The 16380-nt window shown below is 36.4% G+C and overlaps 1 protein-coding gene across 3 annotated transcripts in view; it reads left to right on the forward strand.

Annotated features, from left to right (window-relative positions):
* LAMA2 (laminin subunit alpha 2) overlaps positions 1 to 16380 on the forward strand; it is a 327292-nt gene that overhangs the window by 284942 nt on the left and 25970 nt on the right. For all 3 annotated transcript variants that reach the window (XM_042821492.1, XM_042821497.1, XM_042821505.1), the window contains exons 46-50: positions 3 to 136; positions 7186 to 7345; positions 10790 to 10914; positions 12776 to 12938; positions 14565 to 14709. In XM_042821492.1, coding sequence (XP_042677426.1) covers positions 3 to 136; positions 7186 to 7345; positions 10790 to 10914; positions 12776 to 12938; positions 14565 to 14709 — 727 coding nt within the window. The remainder of the gene's footprint in view (positions 1 to 2; positions 137 to 7185; positions 7346 to 10789; positions 10915 to 12775; positions 12939 to 14564; positions 14710 to 16380) is intronic.

Consider the following 16380-nt stretch of genomic DNA (forward strand, 5'->3'; position numbering starts at 1 on the left):
AGACTGACTTCTTGGCCATAGAAATGCGCAAAGGCAAAGTGAGCTTCCTGTGGGATGTGGGATCTGGTGTTGGACGGGTAGAGTATCCAGATCTGACCATTGATGATGGGTTTTGGTACCGGATTGAAGCCTCTAGGCAAGTACATATTTCACTTCACAGATTTGTTTCCTAATGAAAAAACAGCTAAATTAAGAAAGATTTAATTCCAATCCATTCTTATCATGTTTCACAGAATCATAGGGTTGAAAGGGACCACTGGAGATCATGTAGTCCAACCTTTCTGCTAAAACAGGTTCCCTACAGTAGGTTATACAAGAAAGTGTCCAAGCATGTTTTGAATGTCTTCAGGGAAGAAGACTTCACAACTTCTACAGGCAGCTCATTCCAGTACTCTGTCACCCTCAAAGCAAAGAAGTTTTTGTCATGGTTTGTGGAACTTCCTATGTTACAGTCTGTGCCTATTATCCCTTGCTCTGTAATTGGACACCATTGAAAAGGACCAGACCCAATCCACATGGCTCCCACTCATTAGGTAGTTATAAGCATTGATAAGATCCTCCTCTCAGTCTTATCTTCTCCAGGCTGAACAACCCCAAATCTCTTAGCCTCTCTTTATGCAAGAGATGCTCCAGACCCCTCATAATCTCTATGGTATTCCACTGGATTCTCTAGAAATTCCCTGCCTTTCTTGAACAAAGGAGCCAAGAACTGGACATAGTACTCCAGATACAGCCTCACAGGGCAGAGTAGTGTAGGAGGATAACCTTCCTTGAATGCTGGCCATGGTCTTTACAATTCACCCCAGAAGACAATGCATGTCAGCCATAAGGGCATGCTGTTGACTCATGCTCAACCTGTGGTCTACCTGATCATCCAGGTCCTTCTCCACAGAGCTCCTTTCCAGCATGTCAGCTTCTAACCTATGCTGATGCATGCAACTCTGCAGGTATAAGACTTCACATTTGTCCTCATCTCAGGTTTGTACATCTCAGGTTTATGGAAGTGTTTGCTGTGTTTAAAACATCTATTTTTAATGCAAGGTAATATCATAAGCAATTGTAGGCTGGTTTAGTGGAAGGTTTTGAACCTACATCCAATAATACCAAAAGTGAATACGCTGCAATTACTATTGAAATGTGAATTGTTCTGCTTCAAGAATATAATTTCATCACATATTTTCCCTCATGCATCAGCAGTCCATGACTGCTTATATTCCCTCCTTTCTACCTTTCATTTCAGCTTTATGAATTCTCTTCTTCAACTAGCATCCTTTAAAAATTAGTTACAGGTTTTGACATTCAGACAGATAACTGCTATTCTTTTCATCTTGAATTTCAAAGAGTAGCACCATTTCTGAATTTCTGGTCTTGCAGTACTGCAAATGAAAGGCCTGTCATACACCAGTATCTTGATTCTTACTCAAAATGCCGTTTCCGTAGCCAGAATATCTCTTCAAACTAGATATGTTAAAAAAGATACAGCTTATGAAAAATCAAGGATAGAATATTCTCAACACTTTCGTATTTCAGTCCAGTTGCTGAATGCTTTTGAACTTTAGATAAATAGATAACTTAATATTCAGTTTTCAAATTAGTTTTTTGAATTTTGTATTTTCCGTTTAAATTGCATGTGACATACAGTTTAATAATTACAGCATAAGGATTATGGAAATTTATATCCATTATCCTTTCCTCTTGAATTACTCTCCTAGCAAATTAGATAACGTTGTCTATATTGCAGTCTGATGAAAGCTGAATAATCCTTTTGCATCCTTACATGTTATATTTCACCTACTATTAAATGTAGAAGTGATAGTACAGTCATACACTGAGAGAAAGAAGAAAGGGAAAAGAAAAATTGTAATCCAGTTACATCCATAGCTCTGAGAGAAGAAAATGGCATCCAGTTTAAATAATTTAGCGAAATCACAGAAATCAGACATTCAGGACAGAGAAAGAAATAAAATCATGGCACTTTCTCTAGTAGCTGGCTTAATGAAATCTCGTTGCTTGCGAAATACAAGCTTGGTTATGATAGGAATAGTTGAAATCTTCATCACTTCATATTGTGCGTACTAAAATAGCTTCATGACACAGTAATGCCAGACTTCTATTTAGAATAAAGCTGCTTCAGCAGATAATGGGCCAGGATATGGTATAAAAATTCACACATTCTACAAATGCACAGTGCCTATTAAGTTATTTGTTCTAGATACACAGGATGTGCATGCCATTAGTTTTAAACAAACTGCTGGATCAGCAATTTGGAACAATTACAGCTGCACAATTCAGGAGAATTACATGCAAAGGCATTAGTTGGATTTGTGGGATCAAGATGAAGAACTCGGGACTAGTTTTATATTCCTAAGGCAAACTTCATTAATTACGTGCCCCGCTGAAGATTTTCTGACTTCGAATATTTTAGTCCATTTGATAACGCTTCTTCATAAGCTGTTGAAGAGTTTTACTCATTACATTCTATCTTTTTGTTCTATAAATTTCTTCTCAGTTCCAGCTACTTTTCCAGCAAACTGACTGAGCTGCCAGGTGGCAGGACATCCACTTAGAGTGGAGGAGAGGTCAGAAAGGCCGTGGGGAAATTCTGGCCTTGCTAAATTTTGCCTCATATTTCAATGATGACAGGCATTGAAACGTGTTTGCAATGGTAGATTTAACTATGTAAATATGATAGCTTTAAAGACTGATAGCGGGTTTTAACTAAGAATCTCAAAAGGGCTTATAAAGAGAAGATGTGTTGGCTCAGAGGCCGTGAAAGCCTCAAAATCATTCAGCTTATGGATTGAAATCTAAATATGAAACAGCTGACTGTTAAGTGATGATCAGGGATGTTCAGTTCAGTTAACCACCAGGCCAAAATTTCCCATCTGCTAAGACCAATTTATTAACTACTGCATCTGTTTTCCATAGAAGCTTTTTATTTTCCTTGTCTTTTTATTTCAAGTACACTAATTCTGTGCATTTTATCATATATACAGAGGCCATCATGGAAATCTTTAAATTTTTATTTGTATGGAATTGAAGTAAAATGTATTTATTCATTTAATGTACCATTTGCCTATGGAATAAGCAATTCCCTTTACTTTGATTGCACAAGAACTTAACAGCTACTTACAGTTATGTACCTTCTTACAGAGATGAATCTGATTGACATTAAAGACTGCAATCAACTGAAGTATCAATTAATGAAGGAAAATATGACATAAACAGTTTGTGACAAAAAGATTAGAAGCAGGTTTGAAACACGCAGAGTCAATTTTGTGGAACAGTCAAATATATATTAGAGTATTTTTGAGTCACTCTTGATCAGTGGAACAATGTCACTTGATGTCAGCAGGCCTGTTAGGAGCTGGATCTAATTAGTTGTAATTTTAATTAAGCACATTTTAAATATTACCATTATTAATGGCAGAGTTTAAACAATTCCCTTCCTTGGAAAGGACAGATGAATCACAAATTCTCACTAAGCATATCCAGCTCAGCTCAGCAAGAATTCAATCATAAACTACTAAGGCAAATCTAAGCCATACTTTAGAGTAATGGTTTTCTTTGTAGTCCAGGTATCAAGGAGCAGATATTTCTTCATGGTATTTTGTAATCTAATGTTGATAACTTGCAGAAGTCATCTCAATTGTATCATGCATCTCCTAAAGCGCAAATCCTGCATACGTGGTATTGTGCAAATGTATCAGATGATCAGCCACCAAAGTGCTGATATATCTTTAACCCAACAGTTCATCTTGAATTGACTACCACAAAAGTAGTATCTTCTTATCTGATGACTTGTCATGCATCAGATACCAATGTCTTTTTGCTGCCAAGTTAGCCAACTTCTTTCTTCAAGCTCAATTGTCCTCCCTAAGTAAGAGAGAATTATTTATGAAAGAGACTCTATAGTTAGCATTTCCATCTGTTTGAAGATGAAAGACACCCATGCTACTTGTAACATATTAGGCACCCTAAAAAGTGTCAGTCTGCTCAGTCCCTTCAATGTTATTGCATTTGAATGTTTTTAAACTAGAACCACTGGAGTCATGATTTCAGTTTAATAGGAGCTGCTAGTAACTGTTAAAGTCTTCCAACAATTACTACATTGAGAACTATGTTTTGAAGCCCTTTATAGGGATTTATTAATAAACATGAATAATAATAAAAATAAACCTTATTTTATTAATAAACCTGGAAAAAAAGAAACTTTAGAATTTCTGCCACATAGAATGCTATCTACTTAACATTCCATTGATTTTGGAATAAAAGTTAAAATAATTGTCATTAAAAGAATTTCCAACCAAAAAAAATTTAATTAGAAGAATGTGAATTGTTTGACCCCACTGCTTTTAAATGGTTGGGAGTAACTATGCATTTACATACCCCAAATATCACTAGGAGATTCCCTGGATTCCCTGGAACTCCCATCTATATGATCTCTTGAGTTACCAAATCAAGCTAGAAGTAATTGAAAATCTCCAGTATTTTTCTGCAAATATATGGTTTTCACACTGAAAGCTTTGATATCCCTATCTCTAGGGCAGGCAAGATGGCGTAGATCTACAAAAACATTCCCCATTGAATGGAAACCCTCAAAATTACTTTTCAACCTTGCTTCACAGTTCAGGGTAAATTTATCAAAACAGACATGTGACAGCTAACATTTTTTTTTTCTTCTTTTTTTTTTTTTTTGTTGTTGTTGTTGTTGTTGTTGTTGTTGTTGTTGTTTTTGGCTTTAAATGACTTATTTCCAGTGAGATGTTATTTCACAAGAAGACTCTCAATTTATTCTGGATGAGGCTGACAGATTCTGAGCTAAATGAATTGTTAAAGAGATTTCTAGACATAAATGCATAGTTTTCTAATTTTTTTCCATTCTCTAAAGCCTTGGTCCAGTAAACTTTCTAAATGCAGGAATAATTATTAGAATTTCTGAATCTCTAAATGCAGAAATAAATAATGTTTAGTTTTAACTCATTCAGTAGCCTAAGTTAACACACTAAATATGAGTTCTTCAAGTAAAGTTGCATTTAATAGAAATGACATTTCTTCCTGAAAGGTATGTTTCACCCAGGAGGGGAGTAAACTCTTCAAAAGGGCTGACAACAGCAGGACTAGGGGAAATGGATCCAAGTTGAGGGAGGGAAGATTTAGGTTGGATGTTAGGGGGAAGTTCTTTACAAGGAGAGTGGTTAGGCCCTGGAACGGGCTGCCCAGGGAGGTTGTGGATGCCCCGTCCTTGGACGTGTTCAAGGCCAGGTTGGACGGGGTCCTGGGCAACCTGATCTGAATGTGTGTGTTTGGTGGCCCTGCTAGGCAGGGGGGTTGGAACTACATGATCCTTGAGGGTCCCTTCCAACCCGGGTGATTCTGTGATTCTGTGATTCTGTGATTCTGTATGCGCTTAACTTTTAATTTTCTTGTTACCTCAACACACCAAGCCTGTCTTTTTTTTTTCTAATTAGGAAAAAAAAAAAAAAAAAGCATCTTTACATGCAACAAAGTCCAGGACTTCAGAAAATCAATGTGTGTTTTGGTTGGTTGTTTTTTCCTTCTTTTTAGCTGTTACTTGGCAGTATCTTGATAGGATGGGCGTGCGGCTCTTAGTCTAGAAAACTACTCGTGGAAAATTTTTGATAAATGTTATTATTTTAATTTAAAATCCTTCCTCCTGACACCTTTGACAAAAATACAAATGTAAAATCTGTTTTCTGGGAGAAATGCTGTTTAGTTAGCCTGCAAACATGTAGTAAGTAATTTTTAGAGCGTAAGGCAAATAGCCAACAAAATACAATAGGTTGTCTAAAAAAAATACAGTTCCTCTGGACAGGTATACACTCATCACAAACTGATATGGAAAAAGAAAATAAGTGTTATTTAATACAGAGTATTTCTGCATTAATTATCAAGTGAATGTGTTTTAAAATTTCTCTTCAATGCTGAGTATCTCAGTGCTGGTTTAGGTTGCAAGACCAGATGTTCATGCTGTGAATTTCCAAATTAACATGCCTGTGGTTATGTGAAGTTAGAGATCCTATTAAAAATGAATTGAAGCAGCAATTTCCAAAGTTATCCATAAATCCACAATACATGGTCGTTCTCATCTCCCTACCACTCCTCCACCACATTAATAAACATACTTGGTCCCTCATCTGCACATGACAGGATTTGAGTCACATTCAGTGTTACTCGTTTCTACAATTACGTGATGGCCTCATTTAAAAAAAAAAAAAAAAAAAAAAAAAAAAGTGTGGTGATTCTGGTTCATCTATATGAGAGGGAGAGGAATCACTGGCATTTACGTGGTCATAAATGCCTAATAGTTTACTTCTGAATAAAAACTGCTATCCATACTGCTGTACGGTAGTAAAATACTAAGAAAATTACTTCAGAAAGAATAAAATTATTCAAAATCTTCCAAAGTTTTCTCTGAAATACATTTTAATATACCTGAACAACTAGGAGTCACCTCTCTCCACATTTCATTCCTTCTGTTGACAAAGACTAGTAAAAATTCTTTCCATACCACTTGCTATATTAGTATAACAACCTAAGGAGCAAAAAAGAAACTGCTGCTGTTAATTAATGGTAAATTAATTATTATTAACTATTAACTAATGGTGGATTCTTTTACTGTTATTATCAATATTTCATTTGGTTTAGAGAGGATGGTAAAGTAACACCTTTAAATTCAGTGAGGTTTGTGCCAATTTGTTAAACAACCAGGTAGCTCCAGTACATAAAGAACAAATTCTGTGTACCCCAGTGAAGCTTGTCGCATGATATTCATCGCGGAGCAAATGTAACCCAGTAAACCTTAGAAATTTCACAATACAATTTGAATCTTTGCCTACCTCATTTGTAACAGTAGAAAACAACTATTCAAGACTAGTTTTGTTACAATATTAATTAAAAAAAAAAACAACAACACAATTTTCTTGTTTGAGTGAATGTTCCACTTCATCTGACTATTGAATTGTGTGCTAAAAAAATATTGAGGTGATGAAAAGAAGTTCTCTTTAAATTACACAAGTTTAAGAGTTTATTAACCTGTATCAACATGGAACATAACCAGATCAGTAATACATGCCTCTATTAAAAGATGCCATCTAAAACAGACTACTTACCATATTTAACTATGGCTTACTGAAACTGTGCTTATTTTGTTAAAATGTCTAGGACTGGGAAAAATGGCACTATATCAGTGCGAGCACTGGATGGCCCCAAAGCCAGCATTGTTCCAGCCACTTTCAGTGGTGTCTCACCACCTGGATATACCATTTTGGATGTAGATGCTAATGCCCTGCTGTTTGTTGGAGGTTTAACTGGAAAAATAAAGGTAATGTACTGTATGGCACTACTGTATTCCATTACTACTTACACTAAAAATAGTAAGCTTTAGTATGCTTGTGTCGTTGTTGGAGGTGCTTTAGTAGTATTTGTGCTCTTGAGATATTGTTAAGAACATGTAGGCTTTCTGTCTAGAAGCAGCTAAAGGTGTCTGCTTTCTGCCATAAACAAGAACTCTTCAAATGTATTTTTACAATTACTGAATCATCATTTACTAAAAGTGGCTCTATACTGTAGAGAACAGTGACCCTTACAAAACAAGAATGAACAAGAATGTTCTCACTAGCTTAATGTGCTCTGTGCCTTGATTTGCGTTTGCAGAGGCAATGGAAATAAATTGGAGAGAGTTGGTTTATATCCCACAATATCCCAGACCTAATAATTATTCTTTGTTTTCTTTCTTTTCTTTTTCTTTTTCTTTTTTTTTTTTTTTTCTGTGTTTGATAAACATAAATTTCTACTGCTGTAAATACAAATGTATTTACATTGGCGTTATACTGTGTTTCTTACTTGCCATAATGACTCAGTGGAATAAATATTCCACTGAGCAAAATTGACACTGTTCTGTGCTTGCAGTGCTGTGCAATGGCCTAAAGATCAAAAAACACAAGTCCATAAAGGCTGTAGGGTTCTTTCTGCCTATCCCACTGAAATGTGTTAAGTGCAGTCTGCAATGACTGCTGGCTCCGGAAAACTGGCCCATGTACCAATTCTAAGTGCCAGAACTGTGATTAAGAAAACCCTTTCATCATTCCACATTTAGGAAAATACTTGAGAGTTTGGTTGATAAATTATTTACATTTCATTGACTGTTTTAAAACTGTAGAAATTAAGTGGTGTGTAATTTTTGGACTGTTTTCTTTGGGTGATCCACTGAAGGAGTCGTGAAACTTCAAACTCAAATGCTAACTTAAACCCAAACCTTATTTGAATTTTAGAATCATAGAATTGCTCAGGTTGGAAAAGACCCCAAAGATCATCAAGTCCAATTGCAACGCAACCGTACTACCCTAACTCTAACAGCCCTCCACTAAATCTTGTCCCTGAGCACTACATCCAAACAGCTTTTCAACACCATCCGGGGATGGTGACTCAACCACCTCCCTGGGGAGCCTATGCCAGTGCTTAACCACACTTTGTTTTAGATTTCACTTGCAAGTTCAGAGCACATGTGCGACAAGTGCTGAAATGTAATTGCACCATTTATATACATTTATGTGTTTAATGCTGGCTCTCAGAGCTTTGACCTTGAATTCTACTTTGAAAAATATTCTTATGGTTACTTTAAAAATCCAGAGAATAGGAGATGTCACATGGCATAGATTGTCATGGCATAAATTAGTCTCATGCCTGGTCCTAATTTCAATGGCAAAGTTATTACATTGGACTAATAATAATGTATGTTTTCCTGGATGTCATTTTTCATTTTCACAAGTTTCTTATTGTTAAATAAAGTGCTCTTAGTATTGTAGCCTGATGGCAGAAGTGAGACAAAGGTGTAAACAGAGATCATATCTAGTATTTGAGTAACCAGGTCCCAAAGCTCACACCAATCACTCTAATGAAATGTCACCACAAAGGTGATCTCACTTAATTTAGTTTGAGTTTTAAAATGTGTAATATTTTATCTAGTGCTTGTTATTTCATTTTTATTTTTTAATGTTATTTGTAATTATTTGGGGTTTTTATTTAAATGCTAACATTGTTTAAATAACACTTGATTACAAAGAACTGCTTAATTATGGAGTGTGTACTTAAGAAAAAGTTAGAAATAGAAGAATAGCAAAGAATTTCAAGAGCAAAAAGAGTTTAAGGGCTCTTGATCTATTAGGATAGACAAAAGGGCCTGGAATGAAAACCTAATTTAAACCTAAATTCTTTCCTAAATGTTTTTGATTTTTCTCTTAGTTAGACAGTGAGGCAGAAGTGGGTAATAAGCATGTTTACTGAGCACGTAAGACAGTTTTAGAATAAAGTGTGAGGTGAAGTACTAAATCTGAACAGAAATTATGGAAGCTACAGAAAATCGGATGCCTGAGCACTGGTTTTCAAACTCAATAAGAATTTTCCAGATGTTTTCTAGAGATTTCTTAAGTTTTTTTCCAACTTGAGAAAACTATCATAATTTTTCCCCCCGGGTAAATAAAGAGAAGGGCAGAGGTAGGAGACAGTGTATTGTACATTCAAGGCGACTGGAATATTTTCTATCTAGGGTTTTAAACATTATCAGACTTGCTCTGCTCAGACACAGTCTGAGTAAATGATATTTACTTTCAAAAAAAAAATTATCAGTTGTCATGTTCACAAAAAATTGTTTTTAACTGAGAATTTTGTTTAAAACTGTGTTTTGGATGTTTGTCAAGGTCACTGACCTGCAGAATGCTCACTTTCAGTTTTTAAAAACATCTTTCATTTGGCTTGAGTTGAAAACTATGATACTCACATGTCATGAATTTCTCAGAACTGACATTAAGTTCCTCTTGTTGCTAATTAAAACCTTCCCAATTATCCCAAGATATATCATCAGAACATTAAGTCTATTGAGTCATACTTTTGCTGTAATATTTTTAAGTTGCACTTCTTCATATTTTCTTGCAAGGTCTTAATATTCATAATTGCTGTATGGAAAACAGCAGGTGCTTGTCTATCTTAAATAGCTAAGTAAATAGTTTTTCAATCAGTTTGTATTGATGAAGTGATATTTAAATGAAGCCAGGTATTTTTAGAAAGATCATTCTGAGATAAGTACTCTGTGTACAATCATGTATTACCTATCTGATCATAGCACCATGTTATGATCAAATGAACCTCACCCAATGTGTATGACCCTAACCTAATGAGTTTTGATGCATTTTAAGTTAAAATTGCTTTGCTATCTGCACATTTTTCTGCATCCAAAACTCAGCATGACCTTTAGAGGTGTAGCCAGCTGAGCTCACATATTCAGTTTTTTAGTTTGGATACTCAAATTCCAGGCTTTTGAGAATTAAGAGCAGGTGAATTTTGCTGGTTGTACAGTGGGCAAGTTTCCTCATAGCTCTTTCCATGATATCTGAAATGAAAACACAGGTAGACCTCAAAAAGAGGCTGGACTGCTGGACTTACTTGCTAGCGCAAGCAAGCAGTTCTCCAGATGGCTGGGAAGCAGGTGATGTGATGTGAAAGCTTGGGCAGTTCCCCATTCTTCAGGGATCATTTTGCATAGGCCTGAGTCTCAATTAAATGAGCTTTTCCATCTTGACTGGTACAAAACTTATCTCACCTTTTTGTCATTCAATTGTTCTAGAGGATTAAATAGATTACATATTAATCTTGATATGTGAGATAATAAGAAACATCTTCTGGTATTTGTTCTCTTTGTACTTGCTTTGCTTTCACATACAGTAAATCACTTCAAACTGAGTTCTAACAGTGATTGTGTTTTCTCTTACAGAAATCAGATGCTGTAAGAGTCACCACTTTCACTGGCTGTATGGGTGAAACCTTCCTAGACAGCAAACCCATAGGACTGTGGAATTTCAGGGATATAGAAGGTGACTGCAAAGGGTGTGCTGTCAGGTAGGTAACATATTGCTCCTTTCTAAGCCTGTCTGTGGGATGCTGTTGTCTGTTGTAAACAGTGGGAAATTCTGCAGCAGCTAGCAAATTCCAGTAGACAGCTCAGAAAGCTGAGTTGTGGGAAATAGGAAGTTATGTTGAAATTATGTCAACAAGAGAAGCACCCAATCTGCATTAAAAAGTGGTAAGTATATTAACAGAGTTCAAATGGTGCTATGAAGCAAAGGCTCCACCTAGCTAGTGGCCAAGGTTAGTCAAAACGTGAGGGATGGCGAGATCCACATTGGGACAAAGTCTGGCACAATAACTGGATTTTGCAGTTGTGGATCATCATACAGAACAGGGAAGAGTGAGGTGCGTCAGTGCAGCTTTCACAGCCACCAGTGTAGTGAGCAAAGACACCAAAAGGGAAAGTGGTTTCCTTTCTCAAAAAAGAGGGACCTTTCTGGTGTGTCTTTGTACTTTAAGGGTTGTGACCCATTTCCTTCCTCTTTTCCACTGAGATACTTTTCTGTACCATGATTCAGCATCAAAAGCAGCACTGCTGAAAGCCCCCATACAGATGTACCTGAGACTATTCCATAGATTTTCATTTAAGGAGTAATTCTGAGTCTCTCACTTCCCAGTTTATGGCCTTTACCATGACATATTGCATAAAAGCAGTATTGTCCTGTTAGATACTCCTGGTTTTTAGCAAATTTAGCAGTGCCAATATATAGTGTAGAGCTCGTGCTGCATTAAGCAAAGTCACTGTAGACTCAGTCAGAGAACTTAAAAGTAGGCTTGCATTCAATTGAGCAGCCTAGTTTGAAACATCTGCTAAGGCTTTGCCCTTTCAAAATGATGGAAATTCCAGTTGTGAACTTCGGAAATGCTGGAGGATTTTCTTGACTATAAATGTAGGCTCTTGATGGTTAGGTTAAAACTTATGGAGCATGATGATGTGTATGTCTCAGCTCCAAGCAAGTCCTAGTAGAGAGATCTAAACTTTATACGTGTTTCTGCCTAAATTTAATTTTCTCACTCATTAGTGATAGTGTAGATCTCCTTGCTTGGAGTAGAGTAGGTGGGAGGAAGATCTAAAAAAAAAGAAATCTAGACTTGAAATTTGTAGAAAACTGTATTAAAATCTCACTTTTACCTTAACCTAATTTTCTTGTTTCAGAAAGAATCCAGTTCTCCTGCAAAATCTATTTGAAAAAGCTAACTGTTAAATGTAGTTATGTAGGGCAAGAGGACTGTGTTCAACATCCTTTTATGCATGCCAAGTTAAGTGAGAAACATTCTCCTAGCCAGTATTCCACATGTAGGTCTCTTGTTCGACTCTGTTATTAAACCAAAAGATTGCTGTCATCCAGCTATCTGATCTGTGTGACAGAAGGTCAAGAGTCTATCATAAAAATCATATTAAACAATCTCACAGCCTCATCTTTTCTGTAATGAGAGGGACTGATGCTTCTCCTCTTGCAAAGTTTGTAGCAAAGAATCACAGTTTACAGGGTTTTCAGTCTGGGGCCCTTCAGAAGGTGTAAAGTCCCTAACAGTAACAAAACCAAGGTTTACTACAAGAATGTTGTTTTATAATGAGGATTGCATAATGACCAGCTATGGTCCACAAGATGCATTCAACAGGTTACTTTTCTGTCTTCTTCCCAGTAGTGCTTTCTTGCTGAACATCTGGTGAGCTGACCTGGTAGCCCCACTTAGAATGTGGGTTTGATACAAAATCAAACCAAGTTCAGGAAGACTCCCAAAAGGCATCTTCTTGCTCCCCTCCTCTGCTCTCCTTCTCCACCTCCGTGTTTTTTTCCCTTTTAATTTCACATGGCAAAGAAAAATAGTTGAAATTGCCCCTTTTCAGCCCACAGGTGGCAGATGGTGAAGGAACAGTCCAGTTTGATGGTGACAGCTATGCTGTAGTGAGCCGCCCAATCCGCTGGAACCCTAATATTTCCACAGTCATGTTCAAATTCAGGACCTTCTCATCCAATGCCCTGCTGATGTATCTTGCTACTGAGGACTTGGTAAGAGCAATGAACCTCCACGCTACTTAGAGGTTTCAAGCCATCTTTGCAATTGCTTAATTCATCATATCGTGAACACAAATAGGAATTTAGTGTAGCACTCTGGGTGCCTTTTACTACTAAAATAAAAACAAAAAATATTAGTTATGAAAGCTACATGGGATTTTTATTTATGCAAATGTGTGTGGATAATGAGAAAAGTTTTTAATAAAAACGTCTGGCCTCATCCTCTTGGGAAACAGGAGTAACTTGGTTTCAGCATCTCTCGTCTAAATCGATTTGCAAGTCTGACTTGGAAGGCAGTCCTTTCTTTGTCTGTCTTTCCTTATCATATTATATGGGTCAGTTACAAACAGCAGTCCTCAGTGATGTCTTGAAGAATTATGGAGCAGTCAATACAGGACAAGCGAGTGTTACTTCAGATTCCTGCATTTTGGGAAAGATCATCAGAATTGCTGGAATTACTGAGGAGGAGGGTGCTGCCTCATTTCTTCTGATGGATTTTACTAAAATATAACACTATGATAATGAAGTACTTATGTTGTTATAATTAATTTTATAATTGCATATTAGAAGTATAATTAGGGTAATTATTTGAGATTGTGTAATTATTTTGGATAATTAATATACGTTATTTTTCTATGAAAAAATTATTTAGCTGAACTTATGGAAAAACACTGGTATCTGGAAAGTAGGGGGGCCCGGTACAGTTTACATCTTAAAATATGGTCCCACAATATGAAAACACTGAGGATGCACTTTCTAGTGGTACACAGATAGCATATGTAAAAATAGCATATGTAAACATCTAGAACAAAGGGCTGTGTTCACATGCATAACATTTTTCTCAGTTTTGCACAAGTGTTCAGCACACAGTAGTAAAGTATTTTCAATCCCTCTATACCCGCTCATATGTGGAACTAGCCATGAGTAAAATGATTATTAAACTTCTAAAGTTGGCATGTCTCTGATATGCTCATGTCCGGAGCTTTAGTTCCACTATTACTTGCTTAATGCCTTTCAGGCTATCCAGTCCCTTGTCTATTTGTTTTTCTCCTTGTAATCTACCAGCTCTTTCTCTGTAGATACTAAGGTGTATACCACTGCTCCAGTCATTAGCTTTCAGTTATGGCTTAAGTACTGTTATCAGTGATTGATGAGAAAAAGAATTTATAGCTTTATATGGCTCTTTGGAATCCCTGGTAAACAGTCCCATTTTACCATCTTTGCTGTTGTTTTCTTGCAAGTTTAAATCTAGCAGAGATTTGTAGTAAGTACATTATTATTAGTTATGGAATTATACGGGTAGGAAGGGAACTCTGGAGATCATCTAGTCCAACATTTCAGCAAAAATATCCAGCTAAATTAGCAAAATTCCAACTAAATCATCAATCCAAAGGGGAAAAGGGGGAAAAAAGAACTTGCTGGCAGCAGCATACTTTCATGCATTACAGTCCTGGGCAGTAAAGACCTAAATAGATTTTTTTAAAGCTTGTAGAAAGTTGTATGCTGCCATTTAGGAAAAAAAAAGCATTTACTTAATATAATATACATTTTATCAAAATGAACAAGAATTGTAATTTGTATATCTAATATATATGTATATCTAATCCTTTTTATTAACAGAAGGATTTCATGAGTGTAGAACTCAGCAGTGGGCGTATAAAAGTCAGCTATGATCTGGGTTCAGGTACAGCTTCTGTTATCAGCAACCAAAATCATAATGATGGCAGATGGAAGTCTTTTACTCTATCAAGAATTCAGAAGCACGGTGAGCTCCTGTGGTGTTAATATGGGTTTCCCAGTTCCTTATTTTGTACAGCTAAGCATCTGATCGGGGGGGAGGATATTTCTGAAACTGCTGAAATTATGAAATTCTAGTGGTTTAGCAACTCCTTTTGTTTAGCTTACAGGTGCACTGAAATGCACTCGAGTGGCTGCAGCATCAAAAAGACCTTTTATGAAATTATTTTGACACAGATAGCTTAATTTTCACACGTAATTCTGCTTTACAGCTGCATAAATTACATTCTACAAAGCTTCTGAATGGAGAAATAGAGAAGCTTTTTCATCAGTTCACTGATGTTCAAATTAATAAAAGACCTGCATGATTTTTGTGAGGACAGCAATAGCATTTTTGCTGTACAGTCCTTTCGTACTCAGCATATCCCAAAGCAGTGGTTTAAATATTGACAGTACAGTATCCCAACAGACAAACACAGCAGTCATCTTAAATTCCCTAATAACTACAGAGTGCTGTGAATCTGCATGGAAGCAACTTGTAATGTCTTCAAGACTGCTAGTGACTCATTAACCTATTACTTATGCAAAATGTGAAGTGGTGGCATTTGATAGAACACAAAAAATGCTGGCTGACAAAAGTCTGTTGTTGTAATCTAATTATGGCACTGGTGAAATCTTCCCTGACCAAATTCATGTGGCACACTCAGTGCTTTTGTACTGCTAAAGTCGTCTTGCCCTCTGAATCTCCTGGGTCCCAAAGGGTGCTGAAAAATGGTCTTTCTCCTCTGATCCCTACATTGCCAGCTTTCAGGCTGGCCTTCACATCTCCAGCACAGACTCACTCTTGCCACTTGGATGATGTGGACCTGTGAGCCAGGCCAGTTGTCAGAATGACTTGGAGCTCTCACCTATAGATTTTCCACAGATTTAGAAGATGTCTTGTTCTCTTAATCCATATTTAACTCAGAAAATATTAAGATAAAACACCATGTCACACGATTGTAATTTCTTCATATCATTCAAACACATTATATGTTTGTATAGAATTTATTGGTATAGAAATGAAAATTATGCTTAGTCTGTCTACTATAAGAGACAGAAGAGAAGTCTATTCCCCATTCAATTCTTTTACTCCTGAAAACTGGGTGGTTTGTTTTGGCATTCCAACTTTCTTCTCTCTTTAAAGCCTCTGTCCACCACTAGCTTAGATTAGATTAGAATTATTCTCTTCCATTTAGCTGCCTAAAGAAAAAAAGAAGAATGGAAGAAAGAAGGAAAGCAGGAAGGATGAAAGAATAAAATAACCCTTTCTTTGCATCCCTATAGGATAATGTTCCCTTCTTCCTTGGAGGCTATTCATCACTTCTCAGTGTGCCATATCACTCTCTCACTGAACCTGAAATTTTGTATTAATCCACACATTGAAAATGTGGATGAAATAATCATTTAAGTATAATGGTTGTATATAGTTTATCTTACAGTCCATTTGTGACTGCAGATTGAGATTAAACAGGTCAGCAACTGAGTGCTTTGCATTGAAAATGGTTTAGAGTGATGGATGACAAATCTCTTAGGCATATCATGATAATCCTTAAAAAAAATTGTACTCTAAAACATCCTGCTCAAGTATCAAACTGTGGATTGAAATCACAAATTAAATGTAAAATTATCTCTTCTGTCTTGATTTTGTCCTGAAATG

The sequence above is a fragment of the Centrocercus urophasianus genome, unplaced genomic scaffold (genome assembly GCF_019232065.1).
Source record: "Centrocercus urophasianus isolate 14NV4802_14NV808 unplaced genomic scaffold, USGS_Curo_1.0 seq_10, whole genome shotgun sequence".
Classification (NCBI taxonomy): domain Eukaryota; kingdom Metazoa; phylum Chordata; class Aves; order Galliformes; family Phasianidae; genus Centrocercus; species Centrocercus urophasianus.